This window comes from Periplaneta americana, chromosome 1, assembly GCF_040183065.1.
Source record: "Periplaneta americana isolate PAMFEO1 chromosome 1, P.americana_PAMFEO1_priV1, whole genome shotgun sequence".
NCBI classification, from domain to species: Eukaryota; Metazoa; Arthropoda; class Insecta; order Blattodea; family Blattidae; genus Periplaneta; species Periplaneta americana.
The window spans coordinates 3,074,134-3,093,809 of NC_091117.1; the positions used below are offsets into that span (position 1 = coordinate 3,074,134).

Consider the following 19,676-nt stretch of genomic DNA (forward strand, 5'->3'; position numbering starts at 1 on the left):
TGTTAATATCAGCATACTTGACTTGTTTGCGCTTGTTTATCCAACCAACACTTTGTCGTCCCATGAAGCCTACATCTATTGCAATTAATTTACAATCACCATAGCAACGGCTTAAAGAAATATTGCTTATACAGGGACATCATTTTATTTTTACTTCAATTTTTATTGTACCTGAGTTTTTGAATGTATTTCACTCCCACCCCTTCTACTAGTAAACTTCCAACTGTCCTCCACACAGAACCAAGGCCGCGTATAGTAAACAGTACTGTTAATGAGTATAGTACGTTCCAGAAATATGTTCGCGTTTTCCAGTGACGAAAGAGCTTTCAATATTGAATCATATTTTCGCACAGGTACTGTCGTCCGTTTGCCTACGTCGCATCCCGATTTCCCCCACCTGCTTCTGCACGCCCCTCTGTAAAAGCTAGTGGCTGGGATGTCTTAGCTCTTTTCTGAAAACATTAATTTCTGTTAGGAATTGGACGTTTACGTAATATTATACAACTGTTTAAAATAACTTAAATAAAAGGGCCTCGTTAAGTGATTAACTGTCACGTGATTTCCTCTTTTTCTACGACCCTACGACATAACCACTTGGGCAGACAGTAGATAGCATGTCTGAGTAATTTTATCTTTTCGGATCGGGCAGAAGTGAAGATTGAATTTACAGTACGTAAGGTACTCTTTTATAGAGTAGGTACAGAATTATTTCAACATGAGTTACTAGTATGAAGGACGAAATTGGTAATTGGGATTAGGTACAATAGTCTATAGTGCGATAATATGCACATTAGAACTGAAGCCTGTATCGAAATGAACGGCCACCATTTTCAAAAATGTGTTTAAATATCCATATTATGATTATTTTTCAATTTAACTTCTTTCTCTATAGTGTACGCTAATGTGCTGTAGACAGAATAATATACACTGCAAAATGAATACGTCCACATGGACAGCTCAGTTCGTGAGTAAAAACACTCATTGTTAATACTGTACTGCATTTTGATTAAACAAAAACCTAATGAAAATTATCAAACTCAAAATTGCGATATTCCCTAGTTTACGTAAATGGATGAACTACTTTTCTTCCCTCCTATACCTAGTAAAGTGATTTGTTTGTATTTTACGGCAGTATCATCGAACTCCAGTCTTGGAAGGGGGAGCAAGCGGTGTTTCCGGTTCTAGACATTTAATCCAAAGGTATACCCAGGTTAATATTAAAAATGTTAGTAAAAATAAAATGATGTCCCTGTACAACTGAAAACCTCCCCGGAAAAAGTATGAAACATCAAATTCTTGAAATAGAGTGAATTTGATGGAAAAGGTAATTTTAAAGCATTTATTTATAAAAATAAATCATTGTAGTCAATGACTGTATAAACTTCATCCTTGATTAGTCAAATGGTTGCGATGGTAAATTTACAGTAGGCCTATTGAAATATGCCCCTAAAATTAGTTTCCTTTCTCCTGAAACATTAATCACACTTTTATTGGTTACATTCTTGTTCCGGGGAAGTCTTCAATTATGTTATTTTTTTATGGGTTCACACGAATTAACATTGAATCAAATTTTAAAACGTATCTTAATTTGCTTCTGGATTTTACCTTTTCTTCTGTATCAACCATTTTTTTTTAATTTTGTATTATTTCTGCAACGCCCCCACGGAACTCGAAATTATTAAATACAACAGAAAATAAAACAACTGACTGTAGAAGAAATAAAATAATATAACATAAATTTAAAAAAAACAGTTGACTGTAGAAGAAATGAATGTAACAGAATTAAAAAAACAATTGACTATAGAATAACTAGATGTAAAATATAAGCAATGCAGTCCAATCATAGCTTGAATCCTGGCGATTTTTTTTATCTTGTATTGTCTTAAATGTATATCAGATCTTGATCTGAACCAGCATACACAGTTTAAGGTACTGTACGTAGCGAAAACTTTCTTGCTGTACACCTTTCTTTGATAACGCTATTCTAACGGTTTACCCAAAGACTACGTTATGTTAGGTTAGATTAGATTAGCTGAGCTGAGCATGGCCCTCTATCCAGAAGGTCTACGAGAAGGTTCGGATGACATGATTGAGTTCGGGAATTTTCAAGCGCTGGGAATGGCTAGCTATTTTTTTTTTAGTGACGTCAGTACTGCTCTGCGACACACTAACGGATATAAAAACGAAGTCATATGACGAAAACTATGCGTTTATTTCTTATTATTTGTTCTGGTTTATTATTTTAGTGTTCACTCCATTAAAAAAATTATACATATTTCACATAACATCGTATCGTATGTTTTATATTGCTACACTTCCTTTCTCACTTGAAACCATCACATATTCACCATTACGACGTAGCTTTCATTTCAAACGCAATTTACTACATTTTCCAACTATTTTCATTCCTCCAAATATATCGCTATAAAATCTTTACATTTTCAAATCCATCTCCATAAAATTCCCTTGTAAATTAAACGATTTTCACTTCCAAAATCACCGGAAGTACCCGTTAACTAGTTTCTGCAATTTTTAATTGTTTTATAAAAACTTTGACATCCGACCATTTTGCGTTAAATAAAAATATAACCAAATTATTTCATTTTCAAATTGATATCAAATTTCTGATTATCATATTCTACATCTTAGGCGAGAGGCCACACTAAAGTCAAGAGGAAAATGGGGCATCATAAAAAAGGTTGACAAACACTGATTTATAGAATGAATAGAATAAAAATAGTATTAGCAATTTTACATATCACTCACCCGATACAACGATGATCTTCCAAAACAGGAGGTAGGCACTTTCATTCCTTCTCAGCATTGCCACACATTTTCTACATTCACAAGACCTGCCATATTGTCCCAGCACACGATTGTTCACATACAAATGAAACTTGATATCAGCTGTGATATCGGTACGAAAAAAATGGCAACATTTCGTTATTCAAATGTTTTACAGCATAGCAACTATGAACAGATATCTGGAAATAACATACGTAACTAACGTAGCAGTTTTTTCAGGACACAAAATCACTGTCATATGTTTTATTTCACTTTCTTACGACTAAATGAACTTAAAAAAAAAACCTTTCCGCGCAGTCTTGTTTTTATAGTTCAGGAAGAGGGTTTCCAACAAGGAGGTTATTTGACGATTTCAGCATAAAAATACGTAATATATTCACACAAATGCAAGCGCGGAGGATCTTTTATTTTATTCCATTGCCTAGAAACCGAAAACTGAACTCTTTTTATAGCGACAAAACATAAGAAGGGTTTGATTAATACATTAATGTAACTTTCCACATAACAGTTACTTGAGTCTACACCAACTAAAATCTCGTAAACTATGGAATATGTCTTTAAATATGTAAATAAATAAATAAACACTTAAATCTCCTCGCTAAGCAAAAGAATCTGGTAGAAATAGGAACTGACAAAACATAAAGAAAACCACAGGAAATACCTATAACACGTAACACAACTCCACAGTAAGCAAACACGTAGACTCATTTTCCCGTCTCGCGCCCTTTCTCCTTACCCCCTCCATATTTCACTCTCATGACCGCCAAGAGACGAGACAAAAGAAGGACTCCTTCCGTGGCACATTTCGTATTCGAATTGGCAATAACAAATACTGAAATTACAAAAAATGGAAAGATTTGCTACAACTAGCCTGCTAGTCACAGCTGTGTGGAGTAACGGTAAACGCGTTGACCTTGAAACGAACGGGTCCGAGTTCGAATCCTGGTTGGGACAAGTTACCTGGTTGGGGGTTTTCCCTCAACCAACTAAAGGAGAATTGTTGGGTAACTTTCGGCGTTGGACCTCGAACTCATTTCGCCATCATTAATAATTCACATAGTCCACACCTGTGGAGTAACGGTCAGTGCGTCTGGCCGCGAAACCAGGTGGTCCGGGTTCGATTCCCGGTAGGGGCAAGTTACCTGGTTGAGGTTTTTTCCGGGGTTTTTCCTCAACCAAATATAAGCAAATGCTGGGTAGCTTTCGGTGTTGACCCCGGACTCATTTCACTGGCATTATCACCTTCATCTCATTAAGATGCTAAATAACCAAAGATGTTGATAAAGCGTCGTAAAATAACCTACTAAAATAAAAAAAATGCACATATCATCATCATCATCATCATCCATATCATAGCCCGGGTTAAGTTCACAGTGCGGCATGCTGTACTTGTATAAGAGTGTGGCCGTTCGTCTACCCATTCATTCACAGAATAGGAGTGGTAAGCACAATAAGCCCCAAGCTGCAGTGCAAGCCTTCGGGTTCCTCCCCCGTACAAGAAGAGAAAAAAACTAGCTTGCTAATCCTGAACTGTTCTCGGGCATCGGTTCGATTCCTGCTTGAGCAGATTACCTGTTTGAGTTTTTTTTTCCAGAAATTTTTTCCCTACTCTAAGGCAAACATCAGGTAATCGCATGGCTAATCGTAGGCCTCATCCCGCCTGAAAGACTCGCTCTGCCTTCCACAGGGGCTACCCAGGTTCGATCCCCGTTTAGGTCTCTCTGTTAGTCCCCTTTGAGGACTGGTAACTGCCATCGCATGTATGCCACTTGGATGGGTCCATTGTACTACCTGGAATGGAATGGTGTGAATACCCCTCGCGCTACAGATTCCCCTACAGGTCGCCTCCGAATCCCCTTACAGTCTGCAGAATCCCTTTTATCTTTCCACATAGGCATTACCACGGTTCCTCAATCCTGGTCTCACGAGTTACCATGAGCCCTAGAGGAGAGTCCACGGTACAGATCACTACCACCAGTAACTAATGACCACATATCCACAGGTTCCAAGTTCGGTGGCAACTCACAGCTGACTCTACATCAGAGCAATCCCAAAATATAGGAAAGAAATGGAGATCATGATGAAAGAGGAAAGTTACGGTGGAGGTCGAATTGATGTCGTCTTCCACAAAAAGTCAAAGGAGTGGTAACGTACAGTGAAGATCCAAAAAAAAACTCTTGGATTAGTAATAGAAGAGGGATATCATCCTCAGAGTGGACCAATGCCATAAAGATGTCCACAAACATCGCAGCAGTTCGATCGGTGCCAGGTTGTTCCTTTCAAGATCAAAACTGTCGTCATCCAGGATGCAGTGAAGTAGAAACCCTTGGGCATGTTTTGGGTTATTGCCCTAAAGGAGAACTACTGAGGAACAATCGCAACCACTCTTCGGAAGGCAAAGTGGGAGGTTTACGAAGAAGTGCACTGCTTGGCTGAGAATGGGTCAACGAGAAGAGGAGATATTATAGTCATCGATCGCCGGAATCAAAGAAGCCTCATTCTTGTCCGTTTTGAGAAGGATGATCAACAAGCCAATAATGTTAACGATGAAAAGAAGTCTATTTACAACCCTTGTATTCCTCACTTCAGTGGGAGATACAAAATGAATATTAATACACGGGAAGTGAAAGGACTTCTTTTTGGCGCTAGGGGAACTTCATTTAAGATAACCAAAACCATTCTCCTTTCTCTTAAATTTTCTAATGAGGACATTAACAAAATTTGTCTAATGGTATTGAGAGATTCATTATCCATTTTACACAATCACTTGTATAATAGTATGTAATTTTTTTTTTCACTTCATCTCATTACTCTTCAATGTATTTTCATCTCATGTTTCTCTGAAATCAAATTGTATTTTATTTTTAAATTTGTCATTGTTCCGCATTCTCTCCGCAATCATATTGCATTTTTAATTTAACCTCTTCTTTGTATTTTGGATCCTAGTGGTCAGCCGTAGATTTCGGCCAGATGTCACAAATTGTGGAATTTGTTGTTGATGGTGAAATGAGTCCGAGTTCAACGCCGAAATTACCCAGCAATTCTGCTGCAATTGCTTGAGGGAAAACCTCGGAAGAATCTGTGGTCGTATCGCAAGTATAGGACCTTTGAGTCTACCAGTAGGTCGTTGTTACTATTGTTGAGTTCCTGTTTCTATTGTGTGTTGTAGATGGCTTGTGTTCATGTAACTGATTATAGATTTTGATTAATGTTTATATTGGTATGGAAGGAAAATACAACAGAAGAGCTAAAATCGTTATAAAAGATCAGTTACTAGAGCAGGTAAATACTTTTAAATACCTGGGATGCGACCTATCCATATATAATTTGAACCAAGATCTTGACAACAATGTAATAAAATATAATGGATGTATTAACAGATACTTAGGAAATTCAATGAGGAAGGAGATCAAACTCAGATTGCATTATATAATATCGAAACCGATGTTACTTTATAGTAGTGAAACCTGGATAATGAGGAAAAAAGACAAAAATAAAATTGAAAGCTCAGAAATGAGATTCATGAGATGGCTATTGGGAGTATCTCTAAGAGGCAGAGTGAGAAGTGCAGACATAAGACTACCCCAGCAAGCTTTATTTTATAAACCGAATGGCAGACGAGATATAGGACGGCCGAGAACGAGATGGAAAGACCAGTTTCAAGAATAAATGTCCTTGGCGCGGAATGGGATAAACCCCAATCCTTGGAAAGGCAGAAGAAGAAGAAGAAGTTTATATTGGTGATTGAGGTGGTGATGAATAATCATGGCATGTAAATTTCCAATCTGCCATTTGCCTTTGTGCCTTTCGTTAATATTTGAATATTAAAGCAGATATGAATAAGCATAATAGATCTCAAACATCAAAAGTTTCACTCAGTTATCGAACACAGTAATAAAAGTAACTTTGTACACACTTCACCTGCATTTCTGGAAAAACTGCATTCCTATAATAGCTAATTTGGGAAGGTTTGTGTGGTGTGAAGGAGATGGCTATTATAATACTGTTGCTGACCAGATTTTTTGTGGGTATCAATTATTCATAGATTTCAAAAAGGCATATGACTCTGTTAAGAGGGAAGTTTTATATAATGTTCTTATAGAAGTTGGTATTCTCAAGAAACTAGTTCGATTAATTGAAATGTGTCTCAGTGAAACGTACAGCAGAGTCCGTATAGGTCAGTTTCTGTCGGATGCGTTTCCAATTCACTGCGGGCTAAAGCAGGGAGATGCACTATCACCTTTACTTTTTAACTTTGCTCTAGAGTATGCCATTAGGACAGTTCAGGATAACAGAGAGGGTTTGGAATTGAACGGGTTACATCAGCTGCTCATCTATGCGGATGACGTGAATATGTTAGGAGAAAATCCACAAACGATTAGGGAAAACATGGGAATTTTACTGGAAGCAAGTAAAGAGATAGGTTTGGAAGTAAACCCCGAAAAGACAAAGTATATGATTATGTCTCGTGACCAGAATATTGTACGAAATGGAAATATAAAAATTGGAGATTTATCCTTTGAAGAAGTGGAAAAATTCAAATATCTTGAAGCAACAGTAACAAATATAAATGACAGAATAAAAATGGTAAATGTATATTTTCACTATTTTAAATGAAGGCCATGATTGTTTGACCAAACACCTGCATAGAATTGGAATATATCAGTCCCCTAACTGCCCATTGTGCAACTCAAACCAAGAAATGGATTCGGAACACCTCAAAATCTGTGCTTCAGTGGCTGGCCATGATAATATCTTTGAAAAATATTGGAGTGCAAGAGGTCAAATGATTTTATTGTCAAATGCCTGGCATTAGAAAACAACAACAACTATTTTAAATGAAATAAAATATATTTAAGATTTTTTAAGGTTATTTTACTGGGTTTTTCCTGTTATTTTATAACTATTTTTATAACATTTTTAGGTCATCAAAATTCGGGCCCTGTTCATGATGTACATACGACCAATAATTTAGGAGGAATTGCTGTACACTGGCAAAAATATACAACCTGAAAACCACTTTTTTAATATCGCTGAAAATCTATGTCAGTGAAAATCTTGAAACTGATTTTTTTGCAGCATCACAATATTTTTCCTAAAGAGAAAGTAACACTTAAATTAAATTTACAATAGGTCGGCACGAGATCTACCTTGCCGTTCCGAGCAGAACCAAATCCGCAGTTACGATACGCAGCTAAACCAGTGCTGAGGTAGTTCCCTTCGTACTCTGCTTATACAACTTGCATATACGAATCTGTGACAGGTTAGATTTGGTTATATATATTATTTTAATGTACCGAAGTACATATGATATTTCCATGCAGATATTCTGCGTCATCATACGATGTAAGAGTAATGGAACTCATAACGAGTGCACCTCAGCACATGTGTGGACTTCGGTCCTACGTTCATAGACATCTATGACGTAGTGCAGAGGTCGGCCACTAGAGGGAACCCAAGAGTTGGAGCTTAATCTGAGACGATTCTGTCGGACGCCGGGGTGGTATCCGGTGTGGCTTAGTGGATAAAGCATCAGCACGTAGAGCTGAAAACCCGGGTTCAAATCCCGGCGCCGGAGAGAATTTTTCTCCGTTCCATTACTCTTACATCGTAGATTTGGTTAGTTTTGGCTGTTCTTATGCCTTGCATATACGATGAAGTGCAACTAAAAAAAAAAAAAAAGCAAGCAAGCATTCATGTTTACATCATTGCCAGCTAGGCACTTGTTCCGAAAGTAAAAAATACCACAGCTTCTTTTTATTTACATCAGGAACAAGATTAGGATGTGCATAACCTCGAAGCATCTATGCTCAGCATTAAAACAGCAGATCAGTTCTCAATTGTTTTATTTTGCATTGTTAAAACACACGTCTGACACTGCAAGTTTTTAGGTACTTTTACGTATAATCCACATGTATTGCATAGATACAGCTCACTAAATGCTAATTAGTAGCTTGTTAGGATGGTGTAAGAACAGAACATTTTTTGAGTGAGCACAAAAATTGTGACCAGGAATAACCTCCCTGCAAGGGCTGTACTACAAGTCAGAGATTATCATCATGACCAGTGAAAGAAGTCCACAAAAACAAACTCTTTACAAGAGAAATAAATATCTTTCCTGTCTGTACTTATCCATGACATCACAATTCTGACTGACATAATTTTGCTAGCAATTCAAAAATGTTTTTGTTAGTGACGTGCCAGCACGATGAATTCATAAGTGTACCTTAATTATTTCAATGCACTGAAATTTCATTAAATTTGACTGCAAGTTATCTCAATAATGAAGACATCAGCTGTCTTGCAGCTATGTACAATATGTAGTTTTAACACAAACTGCTTTCCAATCAATATTATATGGCTGTTGTCACAATACAACAATTCAACAATTTCAATTACGATATTTGTTGGCTTACACTTCTAACACCATCACACGCTATCACACAGCTCACACAATCGAACAGATGTTCTCATATTTGAGAAATTTACCAATGAAGCTCACAGGGTAAAAAAATATATATATATTTTTTTTTTTGTTTCTTGATATTCATAGGCCACTAAAATATTAACAAATGTTCTGGCATAATGGGGCTTAGCTTGACTTTTTGTTACTATGGTGATGTCGTTACTTACAGCAGGCCTTGGAGGATTGAAATTACGATATGTTTATAAATGCACTTTTGAATCCAGCCAGCCATGATAAATTGTAAAGGGGAAACAATTGAATGCAACATAATGATCCATTTTTTAACCTGTAAAATCTTAACGAAACATTGAACTTAATTTTAATTTAATAACAAATTATTATTTTGAAATGATTGGAAAATAAACGATTTAATTAAATTCCCATCTATATATTACAATCATCACTACACAAAAAAAAAAAACAAAGAATTGAAAAAATAAATCCCATGAATATTAAAGATATCAACGAAACAAAATGTTGTAACAATAATCGTGAATTTAGACTAACAATATCCCACATAAACTATAAAGACAGAAATAGGTAATTCATAACAATCTAATTCTACAGAACTTAACTGTGATATTAATTACTAAATGAATTCAATTCTCTGTAAATTACATAATATTATTTTGTGCGAGATCGTGCGTATTTGCTTTTTTTCTGCACAGAACCAATACGCGGTAAGTGTGAAATACCACATTCAGTATTCCCAACGTAACACACATAACAATTTCCCTCTTCTTACCGCTTAAGCGCGACATTCATTTTACTGCTTTAGGCTTTTAACATATTATTTTTAGAGACGTTTAACATAGTAATAATTATAAATTGGAAACTTACCACTGCAATTTCACCTAAATTGCACTGTTAATTATTGTTTTTAAATATTTGCAAAAATTAAGTAAAGTCCACGAAACTTATTGCATTCCTGATACAAGTAACATTAAGGAAGCCGTGAAAAAATCAACAAGATTCCAGATGCCGATGTTATTACCGCAATATGTTATATAAATAATATTGTTAAAATATTAAAATGAAAAATAAATCACTACATAACCTTACCGTTTGTTTTAAGTTCGCATTTATAGAATGGGGGAAAAAAAGACAGACGTATATCACAGCCTGCTGGAGTATAGTAAACACAGAAAACATTTTATAGCAACAATGTTGAAAAAAGATATTTTGGTTTTCCGAAGTTGGCGTCATTAAACAGAAACCAACATGGAGACTTCATTGCAACTAATTAGAAATTCGTCTTTCAGGTATGTAATAAACGATCTTCGCACAAAATAATGTACGATACACGAGCGGTATGTTTGTTTTCATGTTCTCGGAAATTAAAAAAAGCTCAACTATGTTTTGCTTTTTCAATCTTTTCCTCGATCATGAAAACGTCAACATACCGCTCTTGTAACACATATTACTAGTTCATTACAATTTCAAACAACTCAATGGCGTCATATTGATGTGTGAATCGTTTCGACTATCAATTGCTTTGTTGTCTGCAGACTAGGCCTCCTGGAATGAGGAAGCCATTATGAAGTAGTTAACGAGAAGGCTCCGCCTTGTTAAATTTAAATGCGGGGAGTATGAAGACAGAAATGAAAAGAAATATCAAACTTTTATTTCAATGAATCTGGTGCAGCAGTTAACGTATCAGGCCTGGATACTAGAATCATGAAGGCCATGCATGACAAGCCATCTATCTTATTTTACTAGATGTATTTGACATTATTTATTCTAGTTACTAGTAAATTACATTAACAAGAATGTAATCAGCATATTTTATCTATCACTACTTTCAGTACAGAAAATATTGTCGTTGTTCCTGCAATAACTCCTATGTGCAAAATACAAAATTTTGCAGTAGGAAAAAAAATAATTCATTCTATGGCAGCGATACATAGGAGATCGTGAATTCTTACATTTTCGAAAGAAAGAAAGATAATTACATATAGGAGATTTTATTATTTGCTGTATCACTATTTAAGTTATTTAGTCCACACCTGTGGAGTAACGGTCAGCACGTCTGGCCGGAAAACCAGGTGGCCCGGGTTCAATTCCCGGTCAGGGCAAGTTACCTGGTTGAGGTTTTTTCCGGGGTTTTCCCTCAACCCAATACGAGCAAATGCTGGGTAACTTTCGGTGCTGGACCCCGGACTCATTTCACCGGCATTATCACCTTCATTTCATTCAGACGCTAAATAACCAGGATGTTGATACAGCGTCGTAAAATAACCCAATAAAATAAAAATAAAATACAAACTGGTTTGGCGACTTTTTTAACTCCAAACTAGCCAATTTCTTAGACACGGAATCGAAAAACTACCGCAGCATTGGCAAATAGTCACAGATAATTAATTCATTCATAGTGTTCTGTCCAAAGGCAGGTCTTCCTTTGCAAACCCAGCATTGTCTAATCCTTCCTATTTTTCTGCCTTCCTCTTAGTCTCCTCATATGATCCATATATCTTAATGTCGCCTATCATCTGATATCTTCTTCTGCCCCGAACTCTTCTCCCGTTCACCATTCCTTCCAGTGCATCCTTCAGTAGGCAGTTTCTTCTCATCCAATGACCCAACCAATTCCTTTTTCCTCTTCCTGATCAGTTTCAGCATCAATCTTTCTTCACCCACTCTTTCCAACACAGCTTCATTTCTTATTCTGTCTGTCCATTTCACACACTCCATTCTTCTCCATATCCACATTTCAAATGAGTAATTAATTAACAAATACTAATTTCAACACTTCTGTAATCATTAATGAAAATTAAAGAGTTTGAACTTTGGTCTTATGCACAGATTTGTCTATTAACATTCATTTGTTACCTACAGGAACTAAATAACACGTTTTCTCTTGTTTTTATGTAGTTTTTATTGCAAAGTTATTTCATGGATGTTTTACATCATTTTTGACTGATTTTTAGGTCACTAAAATCACATTCACAACTTGTAGTACACCCCCACAAGCGATTAGGAATCAATGACCTTGCATATGTTACAAAATTGCACCATTAAAAGCAAATCAAGTCACTCCAAGTTTAAGTGGACACACATCTATCCAGAAAAGTTCTAGACTGTAAATAAAGCTGAAGGTTCACTAGAAAAGTTGTCAATCTCGAAAGTGGCATGTCATATAAAAATATATACATGGCATAAAATATATACCTCATTAAGATCTGTAACTTTGGTACACAATGAATCAGATAAATATAAAAGTCAATTTATCTTCCGAACAAAATTCAACTGATCATGTGTACATTCACCTAAGAATTTGAGAGAATGCGTACAGTCTGAAATGTGCAGATGAACGAACAACATATCTCTCCCACTTTATTCACAGATCTATAAAATATCAGATAATTAAATACTGTGTCAGACCAGGAGTACAAACTTACAAGTGGGTTATTTTTAAACGTATCTTCAAAACCTTCTCGACCTCTTGTCACCATAAAACCAACCACGGTTAATACTTAACGTTGCTTTTAGCAAAGTAACCTACTATATACAAACAGTATGTAAAATTACCTCACGTAAACAAAATTTACCTTACTTTATTGCAATTTAAATAGTTTTGCTTCAATTTCATAGCTATAATTTTCATCAACTCTGAACAAAATAAAACATCTCAAGTTTAAAACGTATTAAAACACGGTGAGATTCACTTGGTTGGTGTCTATTGCTCTGTGGTGCTGGAGGGTCCCGCTCCCAGCTGCGTGTTGGCAGGACTGACCTCGCCACTCGTGCCTTGTAACGTAACAGCTGCGGCTGCATTCTGGTGGATGATGTTGGCAGTAGCGGGCCGCAGTCCGGGACTGATGATTCTGGCATACACTTGCTGTCGACCTGCAACACACACATCAAAGTTCACCAGTCAGTGATGCTACTCACTCTTTGTGAAAGCTACAAAAAGAATTTCCTCACACTTTCGTAATATTATAATATGTTTCATTCCTTTTCGAAGTAACAGTAATTTAGTGCCTGGTGACAAGAGTGAAAATTATAAAATCATACCGCTCAGATTTTTGGTTTCCAGACTGAGTGGTGGTTGTGATGGTGACTGTAGTGAGGATCACATTGGTGATTATGGCTGCTGTGCGATTGTGATGGCAGCAAAGACAATATTTTGTGATGGTGATATTAGTTATAATAATAGTGACTTTGGTGATTCTGGTTTTGATGGTGGAAATTATTATTATTATTATTATTATTATTATTATTATTATTATTATTATTATTATTATTATTATTATCCTTATTACTATCATCACCGTCATCATCATTTTAATCATCATCATCATCATCATCATCATCATCATCATCATCATTATTATCCTTATTACTATCATTACCGTCATCATTATCATCATTTTAATCATCATCATCATTATTATTATTATTATTATTATTATTATCCTTATTGCTATCATCACCGTCATCATTATCATCATTTTAATCACCATGATCATCATCATTTTTATTATTATTCTCATTACTATCATCACCGTCATCATTATCATCATTTTAATCATCATCATTATTATTATTATTATTATCCTTATTACTATCATCACCGTCATCATTATCATAATTTTAATCATTATTATTATTATCCTTACCTTATTACTATCATCACCGTCATCATCATTTTAATCATCATCATCATCATCATCATTATTATCCTTATTACTATCATCACCGTCATCATTATCATCATTTTAATCATCATGATCATCATTTTTATTATTATTCTTATTACTATCATCACCGTAATCATTATCATCATTTTAATCATCATCAAATTATTATTATTATCCTTATTACTATCATCACCGTCATCATTATCATCATTTGAATCATTATTATTATTATAATAATAATAATAATTATTATTATTATTATTATTATTATCCTTATTATTATCATCACCATTATCATTATCATCATTTTAATCATCATGATCATTATTATTATTATTATTATCACCGTCATCAGTATCATAATTTTAATCATCATCATCATCATTATTATTATCCTTATTACTATCATCACCATCATTATCATTTTAATCATCATCATTATTATTATTATTATCCTTATTACTATCATTATCGTCATTTTAATCATCATCATCATTATTATTATTATTATTATTATTATTATTATTATTATTATTCAGTGATGGTAGTTTCGATAATGATGGTTGTGGTACTGATTATGGAGGTGATTTCAATGCTGGACTTGACAAGTATCATAATATTCTAACAAAGTATGGTGAGTATACATCACAGATCATTATCTAGTAATCAGAGTAGAATCTTGCAAGGATCGTTTTCACTACAATACAAGTTATGATACACCATGGTATTATATTATAGCAGTAGCTGCACAGCTTGATGACCGACAAGACATACCTTTGTTGGTTGCTGCAGCCGTGGCCTGTGACAGAGGGATCACTTTGAGGCCCTGCAGACCTTGCAGGCCTTGCAGAGTCTTTATGTTGAGTGTGCCACCTTGGAAGCCCGGTGGCAGCAGTATCTGCTGTGCCCCACCTTGCTGCAGCACCAGAGTACCGCCCTGCGCCCTCAGTGCCTGGGAGGCCAGCACCACCGTCTGGTGGCCACCCGCTGCCTGCGACGTCAAGATCACGTTCTGCAACGACACAAACAGAGACATATTCAACTTCTTTGTGTGGCTTGGGCAGATATGTGCAATTAACCACTTACAATACTAATTTCAGTACAATCATATGTAATACACCATTTTAAAGATGAAAAATATAAAAACAGCTGTTCTCAGTCTCACTTTTATTTATTATGAAAATTCAATAATATTTTATCCTCTTTATCTATTTTGCTTCTATCTTCCAGTTGGTTATAATCTATCTGCCTATGATGGAGAAATTGAAGCTATACATGTTGCCTTAAATCAACTTTTATTCCATATGGATAAATTCACAAATGCCGTCATCCTCTCAGACTCAAAAGCAGCCATTTTGTCCATAAATAAAACTGACCACCCCTACACAGAACAAATCAATAACTGTCAAAAAATACTTGCAAATTTAAAAGAACGTGGCAAAACAGTTGTGTTACAATGGATCCCAGGACATTGTAATCTACGTGGGAATGAACAGGCTGACACATTAGCTAAGAAGGGTGCCAATCTCAAAATAAACACACGGAAACCTTTGTCATTTAGCTCAGTAAAACAATGTATCAAGCAACTACAATAAATAATCACCAACAAGAACTGGATGTAAACATTTCGCAAGAACGTAGGAAGTTACTGAAGGATATACCTCCTCAACCCAGAAGACTGGCAGTTGCAAGCTTTCGTCTTAACACTGAACATGGCATCCTGGGTAAACACCTCAATCGTCTTGCCATCCTGCATTTTGTGCCATCAACAGGAAGACATGGACAGACAACATCTTGCAAAATGCCCTGCTCTGAAATCCTCCAAGGAAGTCGACCGCTACTGGGAAGCCAGAGCCCGAATGTTTTTAATTACTTAATCCGTAGTTTTGTTCACTACTTTCTTGTTTTTCCCTCAGTCAATGATAGTAAATATCATGTACTAGCCATTAGACAAATTATCGCGTCATGACTAAGTAACAGAATTCAGCAAATTATTTTTTTTTCCACGTAAAATATTAAAAACAGTATCTTAAGGGAAAGTGCTACTGAGTTTTGGTCATCTTCTTCAATTTTTAAAATCTACAGTCTCTTGAGGAATACTGTAGTGAAGATTTCATCACCACATCTTTCTTCTAAGTTAGAAATTCAGTTCATCCCGTATAAGTGCGTACTGTATTCAGAATGCACAATCCCAAGGGAAAAAATGGAACTCTCTGCATCATAATCAACAGTTGATTCCCGATTTACCACGAAAATCGTCTGTAGCTGCATTTAGATTGGCAACAGGCCATGATTGTTTGGCCAAACATCTGCATAGAATTGGAATATATCAGTCCCTTAACTGCCCATTGTGCAACTCAAACCAAGAAATGGATTCAGAACACCTCAAAATCTGTGCTTCAGTGGCTGACCATGATAATATCTTTGAAAAATATTGGAGTGCAAGAGGTCAAATGACTTTATTGTCAAACGCCTGGCATTAGAAAACAACAACAACAACATTTTAATGGATTCGGAACACCTCAAAATCTGTGCTTCATTGGCTCACCATGATAATATCTTTGAAAAATATTGGAGTGCAAGAGGTCAAATGACGTTATTGTCAAACGCCTGGCATTAGAAAACAACAACAACAACATTTTAATGGATTCGGAACACCTCAAAATCTGTGCTTCATTGGCTGACCATGATAATATCTTTGAAAAATATTGGAGTGCAAGAGGTCAAATGACTTTATTGTCAAACGCCTGGCATTAGAAAACAACAACAACAACAACATTTTAATGGATTCGGAACACCTCAAAATCTGTGCTTCATTGGCTGACCATGATAATATCTTTGAAAAATATTGGAGTGCAAGAGGTCAAATGACTTTATTGTCAAACGCCTGGCATTAGAAAACAACAACAACAACATTTTAATGGATTCGGAACACCTCAAAATCTGTGCTTCATTGGCTGACCATGATAATATCTTTGAAAAATATTGGAGTGCAAGAGGTCAAATGACTTTATTGTCAAACGCCTGGCATTAGAAAACAACAACAACAACATTTTAATGGATTCGGAACACCTCAAAATCTGTGCTTCATTGGCTGACCATGATAATATCTTTGAAAAATATTGGAGTGCAAGAGGTCAAATGACTTTATTGTCGAACACCTGGCATTAGAAAACAACAACAAACAACAACAACATTTTAACTTACTAGAAATAAGATATCTCCTGAACGGCTGTGAAACTTTGCACACATATTCACTACAGGTCTGTGCATGAAATGCTGCATTCATTTACACACATGATCATTATTAAGAAAGTTGTGATTTTTTATGTCGGACAATGCTGTTGAAAAATTAAAAAATACAGAAAAGAAAAAAAAAGAAAACTTCATCCCCCCCACCCTCCCAAATGAAGTAAACTGACCAGGAAAAACCAACGCAGCATTTCATTACAGAGAGTCTTAGGTTCATTTTAAACTTTCAGGAAATTTATTACTTTTATATGAGGCTCAGATAAATGTTAGGTACTAAAAATATAAATTATTATTTTTAAGTAAATAATTTTTCTGGACATATTTTTCAAGACAAAAGTTTGAGAAAAACTGTGCACATATATTTCAGCAGTATCTAACTGATGTAAATTTTTCAAGAAGAAACAATCTTCTTAATATATCCAGCTGTTTGCTGACAACATTAAGTCCACTATAGTCCACTGTAGTCTATTCAGTTGTTGTTTTTCACGAGAAATGAGGGGTATTTTGATCGGTGTTCATTATAGATGCCTGTTGCTAGTAGCCAGAGTTGGGGTGTAGTCAATATATACTGCAGGGCTGTGTCTTCTGCAACTGGTACTGATGATTTTAATTTACTTCTTGTGTGGTTTATGGATGGACAGTATAGAAGAATGTGTTCCAGATCTTCATCATGATTATTACACCACAGAAATGTGAAATCGGTGTAGGTACAATTGAGTGACAATGTGACCTGTTCTGGCTCTTGTTAAAAATGTTTGAACATGTCTGGGCAAGTTTTGTACATTTCCAGGTCATTTGGTTTCTACTGTACAGACTGTAAAATTTTTCCTTTGTTAGAAGAGAGCCAATTGTTGATCCATAGGTTTGTAAAATGAGACTTTACTGAAGCAAAAGCACTGGATAGAGATATCACTTGAAGAGGTTTTGGTTGCAAATATATATGTATTTATTCACACTGCAGTGGGTATATACCCGGTGGCAGTGGTAACTAATTACACTCAATAATGACAATAATAAACTTATTAATTAAAAATACAATTAATAATAACACTAATAATTAATACTAATAATAAATAATAATAATAATAATAATAATAATAACAACAACAACAACAACAGGGAATATCCTAAATTAAATGAAGCACGATCACTTAAAATAACATTTGAAATAAATCTAATTTGTATCTTAAAACTAAGATCGAACTAAAACCCACGAGTATGATATGTTCATATCTGCACAAGTACCTTTCAACATTACACTCATTTCACTGTCAACTCACTCACTGCACTGGAACTACGACACATTTCACTGATTCTATCCTGATTACACTAACACTTCAAAAACATTTCACTGTTCAAATACTTTGCACTGCCACTATAAACTATAAAGCTTCCCTGACAGGAACACGTTTCACTGACACAACACACTTCACTGACACGACATAATTCTTCACTGATACAACACTTCAATAACAACATATCATTTACACCCTTTAAATACTGTGTATAATTACCGTCTATTAGTAAGGTCCTTAAGCCTATTTTTAAATGCATTTTTGGTTGTTGGTAAAGCCTTTAGTAAGTCTGCAGGTAAAGCATTCCAGTCCCTGATAGTACGATTGAGAAAAGAAAACTTTCCAGTGTCCGTCCTCTGCCTTCTTTCCCTCAATTTATGTGAGTGGTCGTTCCTTAAAGAGTAATTTGGCGGCTGCAACCTATTTTTTATTTCTCTCCAGGCAGGCTCATCTCTGTATGTTTTGAACAGTGCGCATAATCGAATTCGCGTTCTCCTGTCCGTGAGTGTGTCCCATTTTAATGGTGACTTTTTCCGACAACACTTGAGAGCCCGTTTTTGAATCTTTTCCAGTGTCTTAATATGTTCTAGTCTATAAGGATCCCAACATGCAGCACCATATTCCATTACTGGACGAACTAGTGATTTATATGCAATCTCTTTGGATTTATCAGAACCTTTTCTTAGTACCCTCATCACAAAGTGTAACGCTCTCCATGCTTTTCCCGCTGTGTCTGTAACGTGTTCCCCCCAGCCGAGATCGCTGCTAAATGTTATTCCGAGGTATTTACATTTGTTAACTTCCGGAATGGTTTCACCCCCTAACGTATACGATGCGACTATTTTATTTCTTTTCCTTGTAAAGCTGATGGCTTTGCTCTTTAGAGAATTTATTTTAATTTTGTTGGCTATTGCCCAATCGTTTATTCTATTGAGGTCATTCTGGAGAAGAGTAGTATCTTCATGGCTTTTTATTTCCCTGTATACCATACAATCATCCGCGAATAAGCGAACCCTAGACAAGATATTAACTGGCAGATCATTTACAAAAGCCAAGAATAGAAGAGGCCCCAAGACACTCCCCTGCAGGACCCCGGAAGTAATTTCAATTGGGTTCGATATGTTGCCTGTTTTGCAATATTATCGACTTTCTCGTTTCCAGGTATACCACAATGACTAGGTATCCATTGAAATGTTATTTCCTTTTGGAGTTCTTCTA

At 35.7% G+C, this 19,676-nt stretch overlaps 1 protein-coding gene across 3 annotated transcripts in view; it reads right to left on the reverse strand.

Annotated features, from left to right (window-relative positions):
- Nucleotides 1-8,627: 8,627 nt before the first annotated feature.
- LOC138698910 (nuclear factor related to kappa-B-binding protein-like) overlaps nucleotides 8,628-19,676 on the reverse strand; it is a 62,564-nt gene continuing 51,515 nt past the window's right edge. For all 3 annotated transcript variants that reach the window (XM_069825190.1, XM_069825180.1, XM_069825143.1), the window contains exons 21-22: nucleotides 14,686-14,923; nucleotides 8,628-13,117 (exon numbers count right to left, since the gene is read on the reverse strand). In XM_069825190.1, coding sequence (XP_069681291.1) covers nucleotides 12,948-13,117; nucleotides 14,686-14,923 — 408 coding nt within the window. In that variant the 3' untranslated portion in view covers nucleotides 8,628-12,947. The remainder of the gene's footprint in view (nucleotides 13,118-14,685; nucleotides 14,924-19,676) is intronic.